At 38.7% G+C, this 24,556-nt stretch overlaps 1 protein-coding gene across 5 annotated transcripts in view; it reads right to left on the bottom strand.

Moving 5' to 3' along the window:
- Window positions 1-10,273: 10,273 nt before the first annotated feature.
- Window positions 10,274-24,556, bottom strand: part of COLEC11 (collectin subfamily member 11) — a 37,823-nt gene continuing 23,540 nt past the window's right edge. For 4 of the 5 annotated variants that reach the window (XM_029965836.1, XM_029965838.1, XM_029965837.1 and 1 more), the window contains 5 exons: window positions 23,748-23,819; window positions 14,114-14,185; window positions 13,356-13,409; window positions 11,564-11,659; window positions 10,274-11,407 (listed from right to left, as the gene is read on the bottom strand). In XM_029965836.1, the coding sequence (XP_029821696.1) occupies window positions 10,998-11,407; window positions 11,564-11,659; window positions 13,356-13,409; window positions 14,114-14,185; window positions 23,748-23,819 (704 nt within the window). In that variant the 3' untranslated portion in view covers window positions 10,274-10,997. The remainder of the gene's footprint in view (window positions 11,408-11,563; window positions 11,660-13,355; window positions 13,410-14,113; window positions 14,186-23,747; window positions 23,820-24,556) is intronic. The other variant, XM_029965839.1, reaches the window with a different exon arrangement.

Here is a 24,556-nt window from a genome sequence, read left to right on the forward strand (position 1 = left end):
AAAACAGCAATATAAATACTGAGTAGAATTGTGTTCAGGGTAAACCTCACAGAATTCTTACAAAATGCCCTCACGTTTTTAGCCCATAGCACTGATGAAGTTTCTTTGACAGCAGTTTTTTTAAGCAGTGCACTCACTTTATAGCAATTAATCAGTTATTCCCCATTTGGCATGTGAGCACTAAGAAATACAATATATTACTGTTTTTTCTACATTCTGTGGATCAGCAAAGAAGTCAAAAACATAAAGGTAGTTTTGACATGATTTGTTCTTGACAAATCCACAATTACTATCTCCATCACTTTATTATCTACTCATTTCCTTCCCTTATTTGTTTAACCATTTGCTCTGGTATCCCAGTTAATCTGCCTGATGAGCTACTTCATATTTCTTTTTCTTTAAATACGGGTACTATGTGAAAGCTTTTCTAATGCTCTGAGACCTCTTGATCTTCCATAAGCTTTTGAAGACAACCACTAATAGCTCAGCAATTGCTTTGGCAACTTTCAACCAAATTTCACCTGACCCTGCTGACTAGAACACTTCTAACTCATCTAAATATTCTTTAACCTGCCCTTTCTCTCTTCTGACCTGTGATTCTCTTACCCTGTTAAAATTAATTGCATCAAAGATCTGATTGCAATTAACCTTGAGAGAGTGAATCTTTCAGCCTTTACTGTTTCATCATAGCAGACAAAAGCTTCTTCCATCAAATTAAAAATGTCTATATAGTACCAGCACCTCAGTAGAGCATTTTCATGATGCACCTCCAGGCATTTGTCCTCTTGGTAGTTAAAATAAGTTGTGCTCCCCAGCAATGCTACTGGATTTGCAGGTCTGACCCCTCTCTTAGCTGATTAGCACTGACTGTTGTGCCAGGACCACACGATGTCTCCACACTCCTCCACAATGGCATTTTACCCCAATGCACACTTAAAAGGGTAGAGATACCACACACAGAATATGATGTAGGAGATTCAAGTGCTGTTTCCCAGACTGGGAACAACTGTTTGATTTTACATTTATAAGCAGGAAGTCAGTAACCTTTTTAACACATTTAATATGGTGTGTTCCCATCTGGGTTACGGAGCACACACACAGTTTTTTTCTGTCGAGCTTTTGCTGCTGAAACTAGTCAAGTGAGACATTCTGTGCATGGAAGTCACTGAAATGGTGTCTGCTATGTCTGTGTTTGTGGTTTCTTCTTTCTGGTCTCTCCTGGCGGTGCTATTTATTGCTTTGTAGCACAGATAAGGAAAGGTAAACATCACAGTTTGCAGGGAATGAAGAAACAATGCCAGACAACCATTATTCTCTCCCCCTCTCTCATGCAAGGAAGAGAAATAAGAAGAAATTCAGCCTGCCTCTCACATAGTGATCATAACTGCCAGTTTGAGAAAGGAAGAAAGGAGAGTTATTTTCTGCAGGCAGAGCATTGATTTTTTTTCCTGGGTGTGACTCATGAGTCTGTACCACACTGTGCTGCATGATAGAAGGGGCATTTAGGTCCACCATGTGACAAAAAGTCACCCGTTGCAGGTCATGCTCTTGCAGTGGAGGTCACACCTCCTTCACAGCCTCATACAGCCTCTCTTCATAACCTTACATGACAAGCACAGCTGGTCAGCAAGAGAAACATCTGAGTGGTAGTTCCAAATAATGGGGATTTTGTGGTGGAAGCTCCTGAGATTTGATGGGTGGGATTCATCTGATCAGTCAGAAATGTCTGCATTTTAGCTTGTCACCTTGGTCTCACCTCAGGGCAAATGAAAGAAATGAGGAGTCAGAACAAGGAACATTCCCATCCCAATTTAGACATCTAAAATAAGACAGATGAATCATATCCTGAATGCACTTATTTCTCCCCACAGACTAGAGAGACAGTGTGACTGGCTCAGATGCAGGTATCTACAGTACTGATGTTAAAAACTAGAGGAGACAATTCCCAACCAGCACACCTGAGCCAAGGGTTCTGGCAAAAACAGAAAGCTGAACTGATTATCATGATGGGCTCAATTCAGCTGCCTCACACAGAGGTACCAAGTGCCCTTTGAGGCACCCTAAGACATCCGAGACACTCAGCAAATTCATCCACTTGTCTCTGTTCAAGGAATGCAAAATTTGACCTCAGCTAAGCAAAACATCTACCAGGTCAGGTTGTCCACTGCAATGCTGCTCCCAGTACAGTGAACCCTACAGTTCACAGCAGGTGAACCATCCTCTATTAGGAGATTGACAACGAAGCAGGGATTGAGATCATGCAAAGCAACCCATAAGAATAAGCCAAAAAACGGTGCCTAGTTTGAAGAAACCTTTTTAAAAAATAGTTCAGGGCAATTGATGATAAAATAGGCTCACCAAAAGCCACAAAAGTAAGGAACAGCCCAGTAAATTATGCTCCATGATTGCTCTCATTTAATCCTTTTTACATTAAATATTATTTTCTTATTTTCAAGACTAGTTTCATACATAATCATAATTCCTTAGTTAATATTGATTTCCACTGTGTTTTTCCTTGATTTCTTTTCATTTTTATTAAATACCTAGCAATAAATCTAGTCTGCATAATCATTATCATACTTCTTAAGATCTTCAAAGATTTCATAACAGGTTTAAATATTCCTCCTGTAATCTTATGACAAACGATTTTTCCCTGTCTGCTCTCTATTAAAAATGGATTTCTGTGAAGGCACTTATCTTCAGCCTCCAATCACCCATATACATTATTTGTTTAAACAGCAGAAAAGGCCTCTTTTTTTTCCTATATCCCATCTCAGCATAAACAAAGCAAACATAAAACGTACAGTATATATCCAGCAGAAAAGGCGGGATGCACAGGAGTTTTTTGCCCAGCTCTGTCTATGCCAGTTCTTGCTCCCAGGAGAGCCAGGACAATGTTGAGCAATTTTGAAAATTCTTACTTCATAGCTGGTTAGTGATTTTGACAGGGGAGGGGAAAGGCATAGGATCAGTTTGGGATTAAGTAAAAATGTGATCAAATATAATTTACAATCAAATCACAGCAAAGCTGATTCAAAGTGACATGTATGGAAAATGTTCTCTTCCAGGATAAGTCATGTTCTAATGGTCCCTTTTCCCCACAGCCAACATATCATCAACTGGACATCATAGAGCAGATGAGTTGTTCTGTGGGCAATCAATTGAGAAAGGCTATTTACTATAGTATCCATCACTATTAGCTCAAGTCTTCAGAGCCTAAACAGGAAAATTTCTAATCAAATCTTTCCCTATGGTTATTTTGTATAGTCTGTCTCCAAGATGACTCTTCAGTGTTTAACAACAGGTGAATTCCCAGTGCAGCCATCTCCTGAGGAGGGAAATCTTTTTCTGTTACCCACTCACATCTTTACACAAAGTGTTTAAAAACTTCAGATCCCCAAGAACTTCTGTCACACCTGTTAGAAAATGGCTAAAATGTTCAAAAGTTATAAGAAGGAAATATGCCATGCAATCACATTAGTTTTGTTCTACAAAAAACAGGCTAACCCTGCTGACTGAAGAAGCAGCCGACACCCAAGGCTGGTGCTGCTTGGTAACGATCTGTAAGTGGCACCAAAACCAGAGATTTAGGGCTGTGTAAAACTGGCCAAATGTAAGACCCACAAAGCACCAGAGTGGGCGTCCTTGGTGTCAGCTAATAGTGGACGTGCCACAGTACAGCCTGGGGTCAGCAAACCAGCTTTACCTGAACTTAGAGATCAATGGCCACTGATTTCTCATCTGTTAGCAACCAGCCTGTTTCAGTTTAATTTAAAATCATAAAGCAGATTTGTCTTGTAAGTTAGATTTGTATATATTCTATTGTCTCTAAATCAAAAAAGTCTAGACTTAAAGGAGATTTGCCTTTGATAACAATTTAAAACAGATTTCCAAAGAATTCCTTTTGAATTACTTATGATTCAAAACAACCACACAGGCAACTCAATTCCCAAGATACTACAGTATGGAACATATAATAAAAGGACATAATTAACTTCACTTTTAGGTCTGATCAGATGCAAAAGGAAGAGAAGCTTTAAGAAGAAAACTGATGACACTGCGTAGACCAGGACAGTAGTTTCAAAGAGCATTTTTAAAGAGACGTAATCACTAAGCGTTAGGCATGGTGTCAACACATCAGCTGTAAGGCATTTATACTTTTGTAATGCAGGTTAAGGGATCCAGAATGTATCTTTCACCTTCAGAAGCTTCTGAATAGTAAGATGTGGCCAAAAAGCAACATGAAAAAGGAATTCTTTACATCAAGGTCAACTATAAGCTTTTCTGCTAATCCAGCTGGGGATATTAAGAAGTGATAGCGAATTTTACTTAGGTAAGTCTCAAGTTACTATATTACTCTTTTTTATCTAGAGCAGAAGGGAAATGATGCTGGGGAAGAAGCAGGGAATTGGATTAAATATAAAAAGCTCATATGTATATGCGTAGGGCCCTTTTTAATAAGGAAATCAGTATTTTGCACCTTTATACCTTCTTTTATTTCAGTGTGCTCTACAAACACAGCTGACTGAACATATTGCTCAGTTTCCCTCTTGCAGAATGTCCATATCATTCCATTCATACTAAGAATAAAGCAGGAACAAAGTGGATGTTCAGATATGCAACAAATCTTTTCTTCACTAGATGGCACCCTGTCTACTCCTATGGATCATTGTTGAGTATGGCAAAAAGAAAGATTACATTTTCATAGAAGAATATAAAATGATAGAGGACTTACTCTTCGTATGGAATGCTTTTACTGATTCTTTTGTGTTCTGCATCAAACCCCTTATGTACTTGCAAGGGTAAAGCTTCTCATCATACATCTACTTCAACTGTTTTACGTTCAATATTTGTCTCACAACTGATTATAGCCCAGAAATTTCCATGGGAGATGCAGTCATTACAGTAGCTCGGACTTTAAGTAACAGTGATCAGAATAAATTATAAACATCAAAATACCACTTTCTCTTTTTCTGAAATAAGCATAGATCTAGAATTGATGACAATACTTTGTCAAATCCTCAGCAGGTATAAATCAATTTGGCTTCACTGGAGTTGATTGATGCCAGGTGAAGATCTGCACCTGCAATTTAGGTGCTGGCCTGCAGAGCACAGCTTGACTTGTTTTCTTTTGCTTCACTCCAAGGCATGATAATTGAGCTCATCTGGGCACACTTCTCACTTCTTAGTCAAAACTTCCACCTGAGAATTGGATTTAAAATCAGTGCACGTCTCTTTGTAATAATTCAAAATAACCTTTTCACAAAGAGAAGAAGAAAGCTGACTAAAGACGTTTGGAGCTGAAAAATCAGTTGTTCTATACAGCATCAGTGACTGCACTCAATAACAGAGCAACTGATACAAGCAGAAGCAAAACCCAGCTCCTTCATTTTGGCTCTTACTGCCACTAGATGATAGTATGGTAACACACGTGTCGTTCAGCTGCACACCAGACCTTTTGTTGATGAATTCTTGGCAGTATTCACACATTTATATGTAAAGAATACCCAGAAGCTCATCAATACTACATAGCTAGCCTTTGAATAGCAGTGCTTAATTATATCCCCTGTGATTTCAGGCATTAATATACCCAGAGTGCAGTGGATGCTATTATTTGGCCATAGACCCAAACTGGGCTTTATTTAAACACAGACATTATGCTAAATTGGTCACCTCCTTCTATTTTTGTAGCTATCCATCCAGAGCCATAGTGAGACATTTTGATGGAAAGGGCAAGATAATTACATTTCCCTAGCAGGAAGCAGGAGAATGGCTGGAGGTAACATTTACATTCCGCCTCTTGGGCATCCCACTCACTGCCAGTTCTGCACATCCACTCATCGCTTCTCCCACCTTTTCTATTTCATGCTCTCCCTCTTGAGAGGACACCTCTTCTCATCCAATTGAAAAACTCCTGGCTAGGAGGAGACTCACATCCAGAAAAACACATTGAGTGCAGAGCTGCTGTCCTCTCCACAAACACTTTCTCTCCCAATTCACGTAGTTTGTACTCTTCTAACACGGCAAAATTAAAACCAAACTGTTCTTTCTCACAGCTACTCTATGAAGTAAATAGCCAAAATCCTCCACTGCACAATTTTTTCCCTAAGTAAATCTTAAGACTCTAATTTCTTTTTACCCACAATAACAAGGTCAGTTCTTCTCTTGGTAGGCTGGGCTGTGTCTCCCTGACCAGGAATATGCACCCCAGGGAATGGGTGAGTGGCCAGCTCCAGGGCTGCACAATACCTCTCCCATCGCAGCTGGTTCCATGGAGCATTTCTAGCTACCTGCTGTGGACAAAATACCCACCTCTTGGTCCATAACCTGTGGCAAATGTTGATTGACATGGACCTGTTGACACCATAGGGCAAACCAAAAATTGAAAACCAGAATCTCCAGTGAAAAGAGACTGATCCTTGGGACAAACTCATCACACATTTATATATGGAGTTAAGTGAGAAGAATGCTTGGAAATAATGGCTAAGGGGAAGCAGTTTAGAAAGTACAAGGGGGAAAGTCGCACATCATTGCATTGTTGGCTAATTCTCTGCTCTAGGATTTGATTCAGCCATAATAATCACAAGTCACTGAGTTTCCCACAAAAACTAGATCTGGATCTAGACCTAGGGGAAACCCTGAGTTTCCACTTTACTGTAAATTTGGTTACTTTGACATCTTTGTGTTTTAATTCAGGATGAAAGTATATTTGTAAGATTTTCAGGTTTTAAAAGTCTTGCATTTATCTTATTTAATGATTGGTTTGGACATTAGTGATAGTGCATAAACTGCTAATTATATGGCATAATACTTAAATGAATAATTTTCATAATCAGTAAGAATATCTTCTTTGTAATGTTGGTTGAACTATCTATTGCTGTATATTCATAGTATTTACAGTGTCATAGCAAGCCCAGAAGAAGAAAGCAATTGCAACGTCAAACTTTTTCAGTATGGTAAACAGAACCCTCAAAAAGATAACTAGTTCCCATTGGAAATCAAGACATAAAGAATAAAGTAAAATCTTTCAAGCTGAACACTGTCCCTGACATGATGTAAAACATATTAACAATAACATAAAAATCTAATCCCTTTATGGGTCAAAATAAAGTTTTAGAACTCAGAAATTAAATTCTGAAATATTCCAAAAGTAAACATTTTGAAAAATGTCTACTTCAAAACTCTTTGTCCATTGTAAACCTTAATAGTATTTTACAATTAAAATTATTTTAATTATATCTTATTTCACTTTTCATCAAAATCTGTAACAAAAAAGTCCAACCAGCTGCTATTTTGTAATGCATATTTAAACTGGCATTTCCTGAGCTTATGAAAAATGAAGAACTCCATTTTACTTACATGAATAAGGATGCTCTATATCCCATGTATGAATATTAATTTTTTTACAGTTCTTCTCTGTGATATCAGACTGTGCAAAACTCACAGTCAGGGAGAAGTTCTGATGCTAATAAACCTGTAACAAACCCATATCTCCAGGGATAATTGTTTCAGCTGTCAGAGCACAGTGAGGAGCAGCTGGTTCTTGAGGGATGGCAAGCCAGGAGCTAAGCAGGATAACAAGGCAACTGGGAGCAGCACCTTCCACCAAGGAGTCAGGATGTGGAGTGGCAAATCTGAATGGTGATCAGGATTAGACATGATCCAGTGCTCTCCTGAGATGTCCACAGCAAAGCAGAGCTCTCACTGGCAATGGGACTCCCCTTGGACTCAGACAGTTAAATGCTTTACCTTTACCAAGCCATCTCCTAGAGCAGGATTGCACATCTGGCCCTGGCATCAGTAATACAACACAGCCTTAGCAGCTAAAGGTGCGGCGTATAGTTGAATGAAATACACATTTTATGTGAAGTAATTCAAGCACATGAGTGGGTTATTATTATATTATACTTATATTATATTATAAAAAGCAACTGCTATTGTTAACTTCTTAAAATCCCCAGAATGCCCTTTATTTAAGAATAAAATAAATAAGGGCTATGGGGAAGCATTTATGAGGAAAAATCATCCAATCAAAAATAGAGTATATAAGAACAGTCTGAGAAACACCTGTGCCTTCTTCCCAGACAGACATGCTCCAAGGCTTCCACAGAGCCACACAAAATGAGTAATGATATTAAAATGCAGGTTTTAATGCACGTGGAAAATACCCCAAATAGAACTAACTTGTCAGCCTTCAACTGGAGGCAGAAATCAATGTTGCATGTAATGCTCAGCCCGCACAAAGCCTGCTGACATGCTTGGTAAGGTTTCCATTAGTCTCAGTGGAATTTGGAACTATTGTTTAAAAAAAATTAAATTAATTAGAAGGTACTTTTATTTGGGTTATTTTCCATGTGCATTAAAACCTGTATTGTAATGCCCATCTATGGAGGTCAGCAACTAGAGAGTGAAAGAAATGATGAAGGGCTCATTCATTTCCAACCCCTCCATCATTTCTTGCCCAGTTCCTCAAAGGGGTAAATATCAGATGCACAATCATCGCTTCTTGCAGGACAGTCAGAGACTTACACAGTAGCCTTGTTCCTCTTGCCCAAATGATGAAATAAGGGCTTTGTAGCCACTGTGCAGGGATCTGACAATGAAACTAATTTAGTTTCTATCCAACACATCAAGCACTGCAAAACTATATCCTGAAGAACATGAAAACTAGTGGAAATAAATGATTTTTTCCATTGCCTTTATTTTTTATCCTAAATTTTTATAGAAATTGAGACTGTTTAATGCTCTCCACATCGAGGATGATGATTATGATGTGTGACTTCCAGCTGTAATAGGAGCATCTGGCATCTCAAAAAGCTTCCCACCTCTCTAAAAGGCCTCTTTTCATCTTTCTGAGGAAACTGAACAATACAACAGAGACTTTCAAAACCTAGGTTTTGCAACTTCAGCACACACAACAAGGAAGCTCCAGGTATCTCAGGTTCAGGCTGTCTGAATATAGCTACAATAATCTGACAAAAGTATGTTTGAAATTTAAATGATTTGTGAGGATTTCTACAGCAGGCAGGAAACAATCATGATATTCAAAAGGCGTGATTATAAACAAATTGCTCTACTGGCATTGTTAACTACCTGAAAATTCTGTAAAGAGTCTTTGAATATTAGTGTAGAACCAGATTCACGTTATTTCACATATTTCAATATGCAGTTGGAAGAATGACTAACATATAGGTATCATACCTATCTTTATTAAAAGAAAGTAAATCATTCAAAGGACCCATTCATTTTGAGTGATTGCTCTGGAGCTGGGCTGATATTCAAATAATATAGGATACTATAGTATGGATAATGATCTTCAAAATTAATAGCAAACATATATACATAACAGATTCAAATTCACAGAGTAAACATAGCAAGCAAAATGGTTTGTTCTCGTAGGTAGACAAATCAAATGCCAGACTCTGTGAATATGAGCAGAATTGTATGGCTATTGATTGTTTACATACTACAGCACTGCAGAGTTGATATGAGTTGGTTTTGCCTTGTAGAAAAATCTCTGGGACCACATGCCACATCCACCGTGGATATCTTGTATACCAATCTCCCATAATGAGCAGATACATACTTTGATTAGTATGTTATGCAAAGGATCATTTACCTTAAAAATAATCTTAAAGCACTGTGCAAGGTATTTCTGAAGAAATGCAGTCAGAGATTTTGCCGATTTTCCTATGCCTAACAATGAGATAAGACGGCATGCAACTGGCTTCTAGAAAGATCCAAAGTAATTTATCATTTCCTTTGTGAAATACGATGTTATTGGGGTTTTTTTTAAATATACATCACATTTTCCATCACATGCAATTGTAAATTTGGTACATAAATTATTTGAGCAAAGTTACTTATTTCTGCTATATACGTGATCAGGAAAATTTTGGAAACTTTTCTTCTTTTCAGGGGATCATCCTTACAAGCTCTGTAAACATGTAAGCTGTTTTCCTGCCAAAAGGAACTGCTAGCTAAAGCGTTTCTATGAGCTTCTTTGTCTATTTATGAAATCTGCCTTAAATTGTGGAGGGCTAGTATTTTACTTGTTTTGTAACAACACGCACCAAGATCATCTTAATGTGAAACGTGCTTAATTTAAGAAATTATTTGGGGTCTGAAATACTTCATGCACTGAATCATTCTCAACTAAGGAATGCAGAAAATCATAATCTTACTTTTCCCTTTAGCCAACTCCAAAACACCACCTGGATGGCAACCCTCTTTAAGTACTAAATTATAAGAACTTTCATATCATAGAATCATGGAATCATAGAATGGTTTGGGTTGGAAGGGACCCTAGAGTTTATCTAGTTCTAACCCTCTGCTGTGGGCAGGGACACCTTTCTCTAAACTTTGTCCTCCTTCACCACTAAAACCCAGTTTACTTAAATGCTTTCTCATCATACATCTGTGAACAGTTTAATAAAGAAACATTACAAAATTGGTAGGACTTCCTATTTCTTGGCTTGCTTTGGTTGTTTTTAAAAAAAAAAGTTTTAAGAACCAATAAACCTACAGTAATATTTGTACTAATTAGCTGGAGTATACAAAATATTTGTCTTGTTGCTGAAATATCCCTGTAGCACTACAAGCAATTAACATTTATAACTACAAATTTTGCTAAGATAAAAGAATATCAGGAACCTAATTCTAATCATTCTAACAACTAGAGGCCAAATTCTGCCTTCCCTTTACAGTCATGTAATCACATTTGTTAACTGTTGTAAGGGCAAAATTTAGCCCCAAACCACATTTTTATCTAAATATATATATTTTTCTACAGAAAAATAAAAAAAACAAGCTATGTCTTATTACTGCTCTTCCCTTCTGAAGGGTAAATACTGATATTTGAAATACCTAAATTGTATTTACAGCTGTACAACATTGGTGCCACATACTTGCAAAATGCCACTTGAACTCATAAACATGGAGTAACCTGTAAAATTGGCTTAAAAACTTTTCTTAAAATAAAGAAAGAGCAGAGAAGCTTAGACATTTTCTTTGTCAAATTCACACACAAAATACATGGTAATGTGACATGCAACATCATTCCACCCTCCAGAGGCCACCATCTCCACACAGTCCTCCTCATCGTAAGCATTGTTGGGCTCCCCGCTGCGCCACTTGTTGAAGGTCTGCATGGGTGACCGGTCGGAATAGACAAAATTTCCCTCTTTCTCTAGGTCGTTAATCCCAATGAAGACTCTGGTGAGCCCAGCTTGGTTGATGTACGAGGCAATCAGACTGTTGGCAGTCTCATCCTTGGGCATGCTCAGTGTCCCTCCTCTTCCATGGCAGTAGAGCTGGGCTTCCTTGTATCTCTTCTCTTCCTTCACCAGCAGATATATCTTATTATCTGTCTCACGCACACCAGCAACAGCTGCGGGGGAGGGCAGTGCTGAAAAGTGAGCACTCGCATTTCTATAAACCAAGTCACTGTACACCCCAAAATAGCTTCACAAATCAGATGTGGAACGGTGACACTCTCTACGAGCAATTGCACCGGTAAGATAAGGCAACAAGAAAGAAAAACAGTTATATAAAATTAACCTACCATTTTTTATGAATTTTAGTTCCGTTGTCAGCTGGGCTACTTGGATATCCATTTCACCAATAGCCTTCCTTAGCTGGCTGCACTCACAGGGGATGCCTGTGAAATGATACAGATACACCCAAATCAAAAAGCTACCCAATTTCAATAGTTACCTCAACAAGTCTATGAAAAGGCCCAGCCTGACAGCCCTGGAGAGGGTTGTCATGCAAATAACAGACAGAAAATTAGAACCTTCACTACCCTGCACCATTATATGATTCTCAGGGGGTATGGGCCTGTGCAGAACAGCTCAGCTCACTTCCCATGAAGCTTCAGCCCTGCATGATTAGTGCTAATCTAAACACAGATAGATATTCTCTGCAAAAAACCACAATTTCTTTGACAACTAAAAACATTTGTCAAAATTTCCCATTTTCTGTAAAATTATTCTCTTCAGTTTTCTCACAGAGAAAACTGTGAGAAAACTTCTTTCACAGCAAAAACCTGCACACACACTGTTTGGCATTCCTCACAAGGAACATAACAGAGCAGATTCAAAAGTTCCAACCATTTGATGCTAAATGAAGTTCTGTACTTTTGAAAATACAGAATTTACAGTAATTCTTACAATATAACAAGACAATAGAAAACCATCTATTAACCAAAATTGGTATAGGTTTGACAAAGCTAATCTCAATGTGAATACCAAAAGGATAATTGTTACATCTTTGAGCACAAATCTTCATGAGGATCAATTTCAGTTTGCATTTCTGTGTGTAAGTATTAAAATCTGCATTTGACTACCCAATGAATCATCTTAGGTGTCTAAGTCAGTCTAAGCACAGGGTACTTGCCCTGAAAAACTGTGCACGATGGCTAGGAATATGGTCCTCTGGCTCAAGAATTAGAGTGACAAATGATATTCTCATGAGAAAACTAATTGGTGCGCCTGTAGTGCACTCTGCCAGGAAGGGATAAATTCAGTCAAATCTGAACCTGCTGCTCTTGTAAGGCTTACACTTCTTATGTCAGGTTTTCACCTGATTCTCTGGAAGATCTATATACCTCTGGAAGACCTATATACCTCATTAATATATATAAGTATCCAAAGGGGGGGAAGCCAAGAGGATGGAGCCAGGCTCTTCTTGGTGGTGCCAAAGACAAGAGGTAATTGGCAGAAACAGATGCACAAGAAGTTCCATCTGAATATGAGGAAGAAATTCTTTACTGTGCAGTGACCAAACGCTGGAACAAGTTGCCTAGGGAGATCGTGGAGTCTCCCTCACTGAAGGTGTTCAAGAACACAATCCTGTGCCATATGCTCTAGGATGACCCTGCCTGATCAGGAGCTTGGACCAGATGACCCACTGTGGTCCCTTCCAACCTGACACATTTGTGATTCTGTGATCTGTATTCTTGACAATCTCCTGGTCCTATAACAATAATCCATGCTGGGGTAGGAGCTTCTAAACTGCTCCTTTGTGTTGGCTGGAAGACAGAGTGGGATATGCAGAGACGTCCCTTTGCACTGGTGATGAATGATATGGACAGTTTGCACTTTGGTACCCACCAGACTTCCGGAGAAGTTACATCTCTGAGAACTCTGAGACACTGTTGCAACACATACACTACAAATCTAGCAACTACTGCAACTTCAAATTATAAGAAATTTGAAAATATCACAGTGAAATATTATAGTATCTATGCAAAAAATTATTTATTATTTCCCCCAGTATGTAAACAGACATATTTTTGGTGATGATGCATGCATGTTGCAAAGTCTTTCACATACACAAAACGTATTATAGATTACCTGGGTCACCATTAGGACCTGGTGGTCCTATGTCACCATTATCTCCTTTTTCACCTAAAGACATGAAAAAGAATATAAATTTAAGGCAGCTTTTTTCGGCAATAGTTCATTTTTTCTCTAGTAACATTCAAATGTGGAAAGTAGAAATATGCTCAAGCAAAAATAAAGATTTTTCTGTCCTATTCGTTCCACAACAAAGGTTGACAAAGCTATGAAATTTGAAGACAAAGAATATGTACCAATATCCACTTTTTGACATTCATGAACTTCACAGAACCAGTAAATTCAGATGCTGTAGAGGGAAAAGGGCTCGATATGCCCAAATTTAAAATCATAATCTACATGCTTAGGTAAACATTGGTCCAAATGACTCAACAAAAGTCCCATAGGAAGCCATTATGGAGTAGGCAACATTAGAAAGCAAGTCTTCTGGCTCTTAAAAGTCTGTCAAAGTACAGTCCATCTTCCCACCTGCTTCTCTTAACTGTCCACTCTCATGTGACAGTGAACAAAGTTCTTTATTTAGCCTCAAACCAGGATACCCATGCTGCTTTAAGGCTAAATATACTGCTGTCAGAGGAAAAGGTAGCTGGCTGAGAGATGTCAATAACCTGGCTGACTAGAGTGTGAGAAAATTCCCATCATGGTAAGCTCTGAGACTTGGTAACCATTTTTCAAGCCCCTAAATTTTCTCAAACATAAATGATCACACATTTTAATCTGAAACACAAATGAAGAAACAATTGAATTAAGCATACCTTTTGAACCAATAGGACCAATTTTTCCATGCCGTCCTATGCTGCCTTTCTGTCCTTTGTCCCCCATTTCTCCTATACAGCAGAAAGACAAAAGACACAAAGTAGCAATGTAGCCTGATTCATTCAGATTGTAGTATGCTTGCAGCATCAGTTTTTATAATGAGCAAAAACATGCTATATCCCCAATATTCATTGAACTCCAGAGGTCCAGCTCTCTCCTTGTGAAGAACTTGCATATGACAACCTAGACAGTGACTTAAACTTTGCAAAGCAATTGACATTAACGAGACATGAAGGTGTAATTGAAAATGGATGTTGGCAGAGAGCCAGTGGAAAAGCTTTTGCAAACTTCTTTCAGCTGATCCTGACAGAATAATGTTGACAATGAGGGGTAGGGGGATTGCATTCAGACACGAATCAGTGGAGTAAAACTGAGAAGACCTAAAGGATCCAAGCACAACTGACATTTCATCTAAGACAGTAGCTCCACTGTAACTGAGGGCTGACTTTGGGCTTATTGGCTTATTTATACAATATAAATATTGTCATAGGAAATAATGTTTTCCACTGTACCAGACTATTAATGGAGAGTGGGTATGGAGGGACTACAGGGATGAATGCCCTCTGAGGCTCCCATCCTGCAGAAACACAAGTCTGTTTTAGGAAATATTTATGCAGGGTTTTTTCAATGATTGTTTCTTTGCTCAAAGCAACATCTATTATGTACCTTTGTCTACACAGGAGCAAGGAAACAATGAGACAAGTTAGGAGGAAAATCTACCATAGGGATCCAGCAATTTGACTTGTACAAATTGTCATAGCTCAGCCTCAGTTGTGGATCTATGCAACTGAAGGTCTGTTGCCCTCTGTTGTTACCGCAGCTGGACAGACATACATATTTTTGAAAGCTGGATAATACTATGACCCGTTTCATCATTACCTTTAACTTAAAGGTGTAATAAATAACAAGTTTCAGAATATAAACTGATCACCACTGGGCTAAGAGATGTCCTCTGTATTATTCCATGAAGTCTCAAGCAACTGTAACTTGATGGCATGAACCAAGAAGAAATAATTTCCTCTGAACTGAGAGAAGCCAAATGTGTATGGTTTGTTGGTCTACTTAATTACTGGCAAACTCTACAATCAATAATCTTCCTTTGTTTCCAATAAGTATCAAATTCAGACACTACTGAACACAGGCTGTCACCAGAAAGCAAAAATATTTTTCTGGTTTTCCTAATGGAAGAATGGAAGTAATCCACTGAGCCAATTGAAGATCTGCTTTCTGGAATACAGCTTCATTTTCAGAACAGCTTCATGGCTTGACTTAAAGATGCAATCCTTTGGGTTGTGCAGGTGTGCTCATGCTACCACTGGATATTTATCCAATATAGATAGTATATTGAGAGGGTTTTTCCTTGAGAATCCTTAAAGTACCAGCTTGTAATGACTTTATCAAGCCGTTCTTAAAGTGACCTTTCTTGCTTTACATATTTATGAATTGGGATTGCTGTAACAGATTATCAGATGTTTGAATGCTTTTTCTTTTCAGGACAAAATTAAATAAATACATAGATCTAATGCATAAATAAAATACAATATATAAAATTAATTCACTTTCTTTTTCATAAATACTGCCCAGAAAATGAGCTGCTTCTCGGTCATAGCCAGTAAAAGCTACGTGATCTGCTCAGAAGTAAAACTGTGTTATCTCAAGCAATGAAGACATACATTAGACCTGTGCTCATTAAAAGAACTGTTTGGATTTGGTTTTCTCTTACAGTGACTAACCCCTGCTTCCACTCCAGGGGATTCCTTATTCTGATTCTGCAGACTAAATCACAATGTTTCAGGAGAGACCCATCTGCCTTGAGGGTTTCAAAAGTTTTAATACTTTTTGTAAAGCACTTTTTAGTGGCCCTGGTTGTCAGAAATGCAGTGTGAAGAGTCTTAATGAAATCAGGAAGTAAGAGCTGAAAAGAAATGAAGACAATAAAAGAAATTAATTCTCCATAGACCAAAAGTGGGAAGTTGAACATGAAGTTCTAATGGAGAATATGAAGCAAGTCATCTGTTATCTCCCAGATGAAGATGGCATACATTGGAACCAATTATAGAAGACTTAAAGGATTTTAGAAGGAACTGAAGATAAGAAAACGCTAAATTATCTTCTTGGTGGCTTTTTCAGGCTCAAAGAAAAAACAACAACAATAACAACAACAACAAAGGAAGATATAAAATACCAGAGACAAACGGTGGGCTGCACAACCAGGGAAAAAAATTAGGGTTTTGGCTCTGTGCAACACTATAGATGGGGGTCTTCATACAGTATGGCAATCACTTCAGATAGGATTAACTGGAACAGAAAAGAAGGTATAAAACTACTTTGAAAAATAAAAAGGTGTCAGAAAGGCAAATCCAGCAGAAACACAAATTCATCATGTCACAGACAAATTTAATTGAATTGTGTCAAAGAGAAGAGAGCAGTAGTTTACTAATGATTTGAAGACAAATCAGAAATTCTTCATGATTAGAGGACACCACAGACACCTACCTAACAAGGAAAGTAGAAGTGTACCAAACCACACCAAAGGCCTCTTGACTCTAGTGCCATCTTTGACAGCAATCTGCAGAGGATACTTAGAAAAAGAACATAAGATACAGGCGAAGATTAAAAAGTCTTTCCCAGAGTGTACCTTGACAGTCTTGCAGTAGTCAGTATTCCCAATGCAAATAGTTAACCAAACTTGAATGAGAATGGTATTTTTAAAGGATTTAATTATGTTATAGTAGTAATCTACGTTCAGGACACTTAACTTTTACTGGCAACTGGAAATTAGAAAATTCTCATACACCAATAAATTACAGCACCACTTTATGGTAAATAATCTGAATTATCCACACCAATGAAGGTCGATGATTAGTGAGGGAACAGTGGTTACAACATAGTTACATCTTACGTAGAATCACAGATTGGTTTGGGTTGGAAGGGACCTTAAAGATCACTTAGTTCCAACACCCCTGCCATGGGCAGGGACATCTTCCACTAGACTGGGTTGCTCAGAGCCTCATCCAACCTGGCGTTGAACACTACCCGGAATGGGGCAACCACAACTTCTCTGAGTAATCTATCCCAGTGTCTCACCATCTTCGCGGTAAAGAATTTCTTCCCAATATCTAATCTAAATATGCCCTCTTTCAGTTTAAAGTCATTCCTCCTTGTCTTATCATTACATGCCCTTGTAAAAACTCCCTCTCCAGCTCTGTTGCAGATCTCCTCTGTACTGGAGGTGTTATAAGGTCTACACTAAGCCTTCTCTTCTCCAGGACGAAAAAGTCCAACTCTCTTAGACTTTCTTCATGGTAGAGGTGCCACATCCCTCTGATCATGTTCATGGCCATCCTCTGGACTTGTTCCAGCAAGTCCATGTCCTTTTTAAGGTGGGGAACCAGAGCTGGACACAGCACTCCAGGTGGAGTCTCATGAGAGCAGACTAGAGGGGGAGAATCACTTCCATCAATTTTTGCTGGCCACACTTCTTTTGATGCAGCCCAGGATACAACTGGCTTTCTGGGCTGCAAGCGCACATTGCTGGGCCATGTTAAGCTTTTCATAAAGCAACACCCCCGAGTTCTCCTCAGGGCTGCTCTCAATCCATTCTCCATGCATTCTCCATTTGTGCTTGGGATTGCCCTGACTCAGGCGCAGGACCTCACACTCAGCCTTGTTGAACTTCATGAGGTTCACACAGGCCCACCTCTCAAGCTTGTCAAGGTCCCTCAGGATAGCATCCCTTCCCTCCAGTGTGTTGGCTGCATCACTCAGCTTGGCATCATTGGCAAACTTGTTGAGGGTGCACTGTCCGTATTGTTGACAAAGATGTTAAACATATATTCTTATGTGAACGAACAGTGCATAATCCCAGGTGGCATTTTATGTAGTTGAGGCAAGCCAACTACATTCACCCAGCATTAGCCACCTGAAAGTTAGGTTTTTTAGTCTAAACTGTTTATCTAAGCTCCCATGGTAGGCAATGGAGAAATAAACACCTCTCAGCAGTGATCCATCTCACTTGTTGCAGACTGGTAGTTTAATGACAAAGTGAAACTTTAAAAGCTTTGCACAAAAAACAGGAGGGAAAAAAAGAGTAGACTATTATTAATCCATACTGACTAGAAAACAGAATAGCTAAGAAAACTAAAGAGAGTGAGAGAAAAATACAATCTAAGAAGGTAGCAAAAACGTTTAAAGGATTTTAAAGTACACTCAAAACAAAAGAAATGAAAATAGTATGGTACATTCCTGAGTGGAGGAGTTTGTAGTCAGATGCACATAAAGACAAATAACTGCCCTCATGAAACACCTATCTTGCTAGAATTATGTTAACAATGTAATACTGAGCTTGCTCAGACCAGTGATCCCTCTAGCCCAAGACTTTGTTTCCTGTGGTGGCAGCAAAAGATGCAATACAGGGAGATCACACAATCCCATCCACTATTTGAAGTGTATTACAGGTGGAGTGCTGGATCAGTCCCCAGCAGCTTCAGCTATGATGGGATCTGGGGATTCTGTAACCTTGATCACAACCCTCTCAGACTCCTCTGTACACATGCAAGAATCTCAACCTGTCCAGTTTCTCCTTATGAGGCAGCTGTTCTTTTTCACATTTTTGGTGCCCTTCTCTTACCTCTCATGTCCTTCTTGAGAGACAGAGGCCAGAGCCACACTCATTACTTGAGACAGTGTATTTCAGGATTTTACACAGAGCAAAACCAGCTGCAAAAAGTAGTTCCCTGTTTTGTCCTTGGTGTCTTTTCTGATAATGGGCAGTGTTCTGTTGGCTTTGGGACTGCTGCTAATGACTTCAGTGCAGTTCTTGAGTTTTAAGTGACAGTTTTGGGTTTTGGCATCATGTAAGTGTGGATTAAATTATGCATCCCTAATGTCCCTAGGCAAGATATTTATTTACATTGAAACCCATCTGCCATTTTTTTGTCCACTCAGTTTACCACAGATTTTCTCAAAATCCTGTTGAGTTCAGGTGGAACTGAAAGACAGTTTTGAACCAGATACCCACTTTGTGAATTCACAACTGTCAATGTCAGGACTTTTACATGGAATACTGCCTGCAGCACTCCCTAGCGAACAATAAATTCATGTAAAAGTTGACTCAGAAATGCAAAGGATTGATTGATTACATATTAATGAGCAATCAGTAATAATAAAATATAAATTAAGATATTATTGCCTCTTTTTAGAATTTGATTATACAAATGACTGAGCACTCTGGCTCCAATCCAGTTAAATTAATGAGTCTTCTCTCCTACTTAAGAGGCTCTGCCTGTACTAGTAAACTAAATGCCTGGGACTGTTCCCTGGCAGTGGGAACTAGGTGGCTGAGAATGGTACACTCCACGATACTAAATTGCCTTACTCTTCAAGCCAGGATAATCACTTGCAAGCTGCTCATTGTGACAGTTCCTGAAATATGCCCAAGAATTACCTGGGAAAGTGTTAGCTGGCAAAAGCCAAAGTCAGTGTTGCTGTGTTAACACTGCAAAGGTACAGACAGTTGAGTTCCAAGCCCAAGAACGGGATGAGACTTTTCTTAACATACCATTATAATTGAGTATAAATGAAATCCAATGTAAAAAGGCTGAACTTAAAATACTAAAATAATGCATTTTCAAATGGCTACAGTTCTAAGAAAATTAAAATGTCTTGAAGAACATATTTTTAATGTACTGTTCCTTTGATGATGCATTCCAACAGCAAATTCACCCTCTCCCCTTTATTTTGATTGTCATAAAGTACTCTAGGAATATTCACAGGACTGTACTGTTACTGAACTATCTGTGTGGAATTTGTATACATGGAAGTTATGGCCTCACAGACTGCATCATGACTCAGTGAAATAATGAAGTTCAGTCCCAACATGGGAAAGCACAGTACAGACATCTGTGCACGTAGTGACAGGTACTTCCATGAACCTCACACCCCAGAACTTGCACTGCAATACACACTGCTTGTCTGAAACAGCCATTGTACTTGATACAGTGCTTTATGCTTTACATAAGGCCAACACAGTTTTATATTCTGCTGACATGCTATGCATCATAATTGACCTATACAATTAATTAAAAGCAATGAAGAAAGTAAGTGGAATTTAACCTTAATCAGTATCCAAAGACATCTGTATCTCTGATGTCACCCTGAAGCATCAGGACAGTCAGAACAAGATTTATTTCAGGTAAGCACCAGAAACTTTTAATGTTTCTCAGTTTCTGAGTTACCAAAATTTGAACATGTCATGAGGAAAGGGTATGATAAAAATATTTGCAGCACTTTCTAATCTTGAGCTGTTCATTTCAGGTCTAATATACCATAAGAAAACCATTTCTTTTGTAAGTTATTTTGTTATTACATACCTATGGAGTTCTAAGAAATTAAGCATATTTTCTTAAATGAACTTGCTAGTAAAATGAAACAAAGAAAGGTAACAGAAAAAAAAACATGAATGTAATTCTGATAATGTACAGCATTAATGAAAAACTAGTTAATTAGAATTTATTTAAAACAAGACGCTGTTTGTAGACATTTCTGGATGCATAAAGGAAAGCTGAAAAAATATGTTGCTACAGGTGTAGTAAGAAATTTTGCCTGTGTTTAACTGAAAGCAAATCATGGAAAAATACCAATACAGTATGCATTAATATTTGATTTTCTCTCATCTCTTTTCTGTTGAAACTGTGTTTTCTTGCAGTATATTTCCACTTCAGTGTCCCTTCCTTTAATCTCATCAAAATTTTGGACTTTTGGAGGTATGGAAAACTGGAAAATTATCATTACTATTAGAGTTAATTAAGCATTCCTTATGAGAACGATTTTCCAAATAAATCCAATTTAGCAGTATAAAATAAATAAATGAAATGCTACATAATGGGTTGGCCTGACTGAAAAAGAGTACTTCCACTTTTCAGATGGTCTAAAGCATTTTGAAGGGATTTGACAAACTACCAAGCTAGAGAAACATGCAAGACAGCACAACGAGAGAGGTTCTCAAGAGGTTAAGACAACCTTGTGCCGAAGGAGGCTGAGAAGGCAGAGGCACTTAGTGCATTCTTTGTCTCTACCAGCAAAATCTGCTCTCTGGCCTCCCAGTTCTGCACATCTGGTAGCAAAGATCTGAGGAGGACATGCCACTCCTGGCATTGGATGATTGAGTGAGGAACTACTTCACCTGGATGCACACAGGTCCATGGCACTGCCCAGAAGCATTCAAGGGCGATGAGACTGCTATCTGGCACTGCTGCAAGGCTGCCAAAGTCTAATCAGCAGGAATGCCATTCCTCAGGAACCAGTCCTTCACCAGTGACAGGAGGAAGAAGAGGAATGAGCTCCATGCTGGCAGGAATGGTGCGCTGGAGGACACCGCTGCCAGTCAGGAAGAGCTCGACACGCTACAGAAATACATTGACAGGAATACCATGGGTTCAGCTAAATTCCTCACCTGTTATGCATTGATGAAGTCTGCCCAATGGCTGGTTAAAAAAACTCCTTTGCATAAAAGGACCCAGAGACTTCTGGGCCCTCATACATGGGAAACAAACCAGAGTCCAACTGAGAAAGATGGTTTTGCTTAGCTTGCAGTACAGAAAGGTAAGGGGGGACCTAATTGCAGTCTTCCACTACTTACAAGCAGTTTCTAGAGAAGATGCAGCATTTTGTTCTCAGAGACTCATAGAGAAAGGACAAGATTCAATGATTACAAGCTACAACAGGAAAAATTTCAGTAGGCTTCAAGGAAAAGATCTTTCATGACGAAACTGTTCAACAGACTGATCAAAAAGGATGTGGAATCTCCATCCATGGAGATTTTCAAAAGTCTACTGGAAAAAACCCCCGAGCAACCTACTCTAATATTGACATCTGCCCTGTTTAAAGCAGGAGATTGGACTAGATGAGCTCTTTACAACCTTTTAATCTAAATTATTCTGTCATACTTTAACTTCATGCTGCATTACCTTTCAAGAGCTGAAATTTTAGTTTCCAATATTTTTTCTAGCAGTTGTCCTTGAAAGTACACCTACATAAGGTAAGTACACTGACTGAACACACATATATCTCATGGGAGTTATAAATTTTTCAATGCATTGTAGGGGGAAGAGCTCTAGCTATGGATTTTGGTCCCAGGGAAAATTACAGGTATCAGACTCCCATAATTGCCTAAAAGAACAACAAGAGATCATGCATTATCATAAGGAAGTATAAATTACCACTATGATTGCCTTGAAAGGAAGATTGTAAACTCAGATCAGTAAAAACTAACTCACACCATCGTTCTGATGACAGGAATATCAAACCTTTAATTTCGATATCGAAATAAAAGGTTTTGACTACTCTTAATGTGAACCTTTCAGAAAACGCACCTCCTGGAAAACTTATGAAGGTCAAATTTCCTCCTTGCTTCAGGAGGAAAACAAACATGAAAAGACAGCATTTCCTGCAAGACAGCAATGCCATGTTTCTCTCACTGTATAACTGAACACTATTGAGCACCATTCCTCTCAAGAGCTCCAAATATTTTTGAACTACAATGCACACAGCCTTATCACCATTTTTCCATAGATACTACAGAACTGTGATCCAAAATATGTGGAAACACTCATGGCCATCTCTGCCTATTATGCCTTCCCTCAATGGTTTTCATTAATGAGTGTTCACATTCACAAAAAAAAAAAAAAAGGAAACAAGAAAATTGAACCTTGTGATTTTTTTCCCTCTGGTCTCATGTGAGGTTTTCATTTGCAGAAGGTAAATTATGAAGAAGACATTATGATGTCTTTCTTCAGAGACCTTTCTAAAAAATCAAGACTTTTTTTTTTTATTTCCAAATGAATCTTTTTGACCAGAAAGTAATACTTAGTCTACAAAGGAATGCATACAGTTGTACTGTATGTACTGTATACTGTAATTTTCTTCATTGTAGCTGGTATTGTGCTATATTTTGGATTTGTGACCAAAACAATGTTGATAACACAGAAATGTAATCTTTATTGCTGAGCAGTACTTGCATAGAGTTAAGGTCTTTTCTGCTCCTCATCCCACCAAACCAGCAAGCAGGCTGGGGGCACAAAAGAAACTGGGAGGGGACACAGCCAGGACCCCAGAGAAATTCCCTACCATGTGGCATTGTGCTCAGTATATAAAGATGGGGGAAGAAGAAGGAAGGGGGGGTGGTTGTTCAGAGTGATGGTGTTTGTCTTCCCAAGTCACTGTTACATGTGATGAAGCCCTGATTTCCTGGGGATGGCTGAACACCTGTCTGCCTATAGGAACTGGTGAATGAATTCCTTGTTATGCTTTGCTTGTGCATGGCTCAACCCATGAGTTTTCTCACTTTTACCCTTCCAATTCTCTCTCCCATCCAAACTGGGGGGAAGAGAGTGAGTGGCTACATGCGGCTGAGCTGCCAGTTGGGGTTAAACCACAACAAAAGTAAACAAAAATGGCCAAGGATGTTTTAGTCACCCAGCAAAGGGAGAGAGGATTCCCATCATCATCACCTCACAAGAAAAGACAGCATTTTGTCAGGAATGACTTTCAAAACATCTTCTTTAACAAAATTACCTTTTTCTCCTGGAGGTCCAACTCTGCCTGGACGACCTGGAGCACCTTTCTCCCCCTTTTCTCCAGCCTCCCCTATTGATACAAAAGGAAACAAAAAGAAGAATCATATTAAACCAGGACTATTTTCTGTTAGCAGCAGTGACAAGAGTGCCATTCTCTCCAGTGAAAAAAAAAAAAGCAGATGCAATCTGATTTAACAGCCTTACTTGATGCACAGAGAACAGAATTTTCTTCAGTTGGAGTAAATATAGACAAACCCTAAGTCACCACATTGCTGAAGTCTTATACAACAGGTCTATTTTTGTGGATGTTACTTGTATCATCAACCTACAAAACAGCACCATTTACTTAAGTAGAATCTTCAGAATTAGGCCCCAGCTTAGCACATAAACTTCTGGGTCTGTGTTCATCAAACACTTTGAGCCTCTGCTAAGGACATGCTTAAGTCTCAAGTGCAAATGACTTAGCTATAATCTCATTTTTTTTAGAAAATGCCATTCATCAGACCTATAAAAAGGTATTGCTACATCCATAATTTAAAGGATCATTTCTAAGCATGAAAGAGTAACTACCTACTCCATATCCTCAGTGTATACTGTGCCTTATAACCTCTGAGGAATGAACCACTATGCAGTGTACTGACATGCACGTGGCTCATGGCGCATCATTATAGTCTCCATATTTAAACATCAGGTTTTGTAAATGTTTTCCTTCCTGGTTCCTTTCATTGAAAATTTGAGGATGCTTAGCTCCTCTTGCCCCCTACCATTGTAGTTTGCCATTGACTTAAAATTTCTTTCACAAACAGA

The sequence above is a fragment of the Manacus vitellinus genome, unplaced genomic scaffold, assembly GCF_001715985.3.
Source record: "Manacus vitellinus isolate BGI_N305 unplaced genomic scaffold, ASM171598v3 scaffold_11_pilon, whole genome shotgun sequence".
In the NCBI taxonomy this organism is placed as follows: Eukaryota; Metazoa; Chordata; class Aves; order Passeriformes; family Pipridae; genus Manacus; species Manacus vitellinus.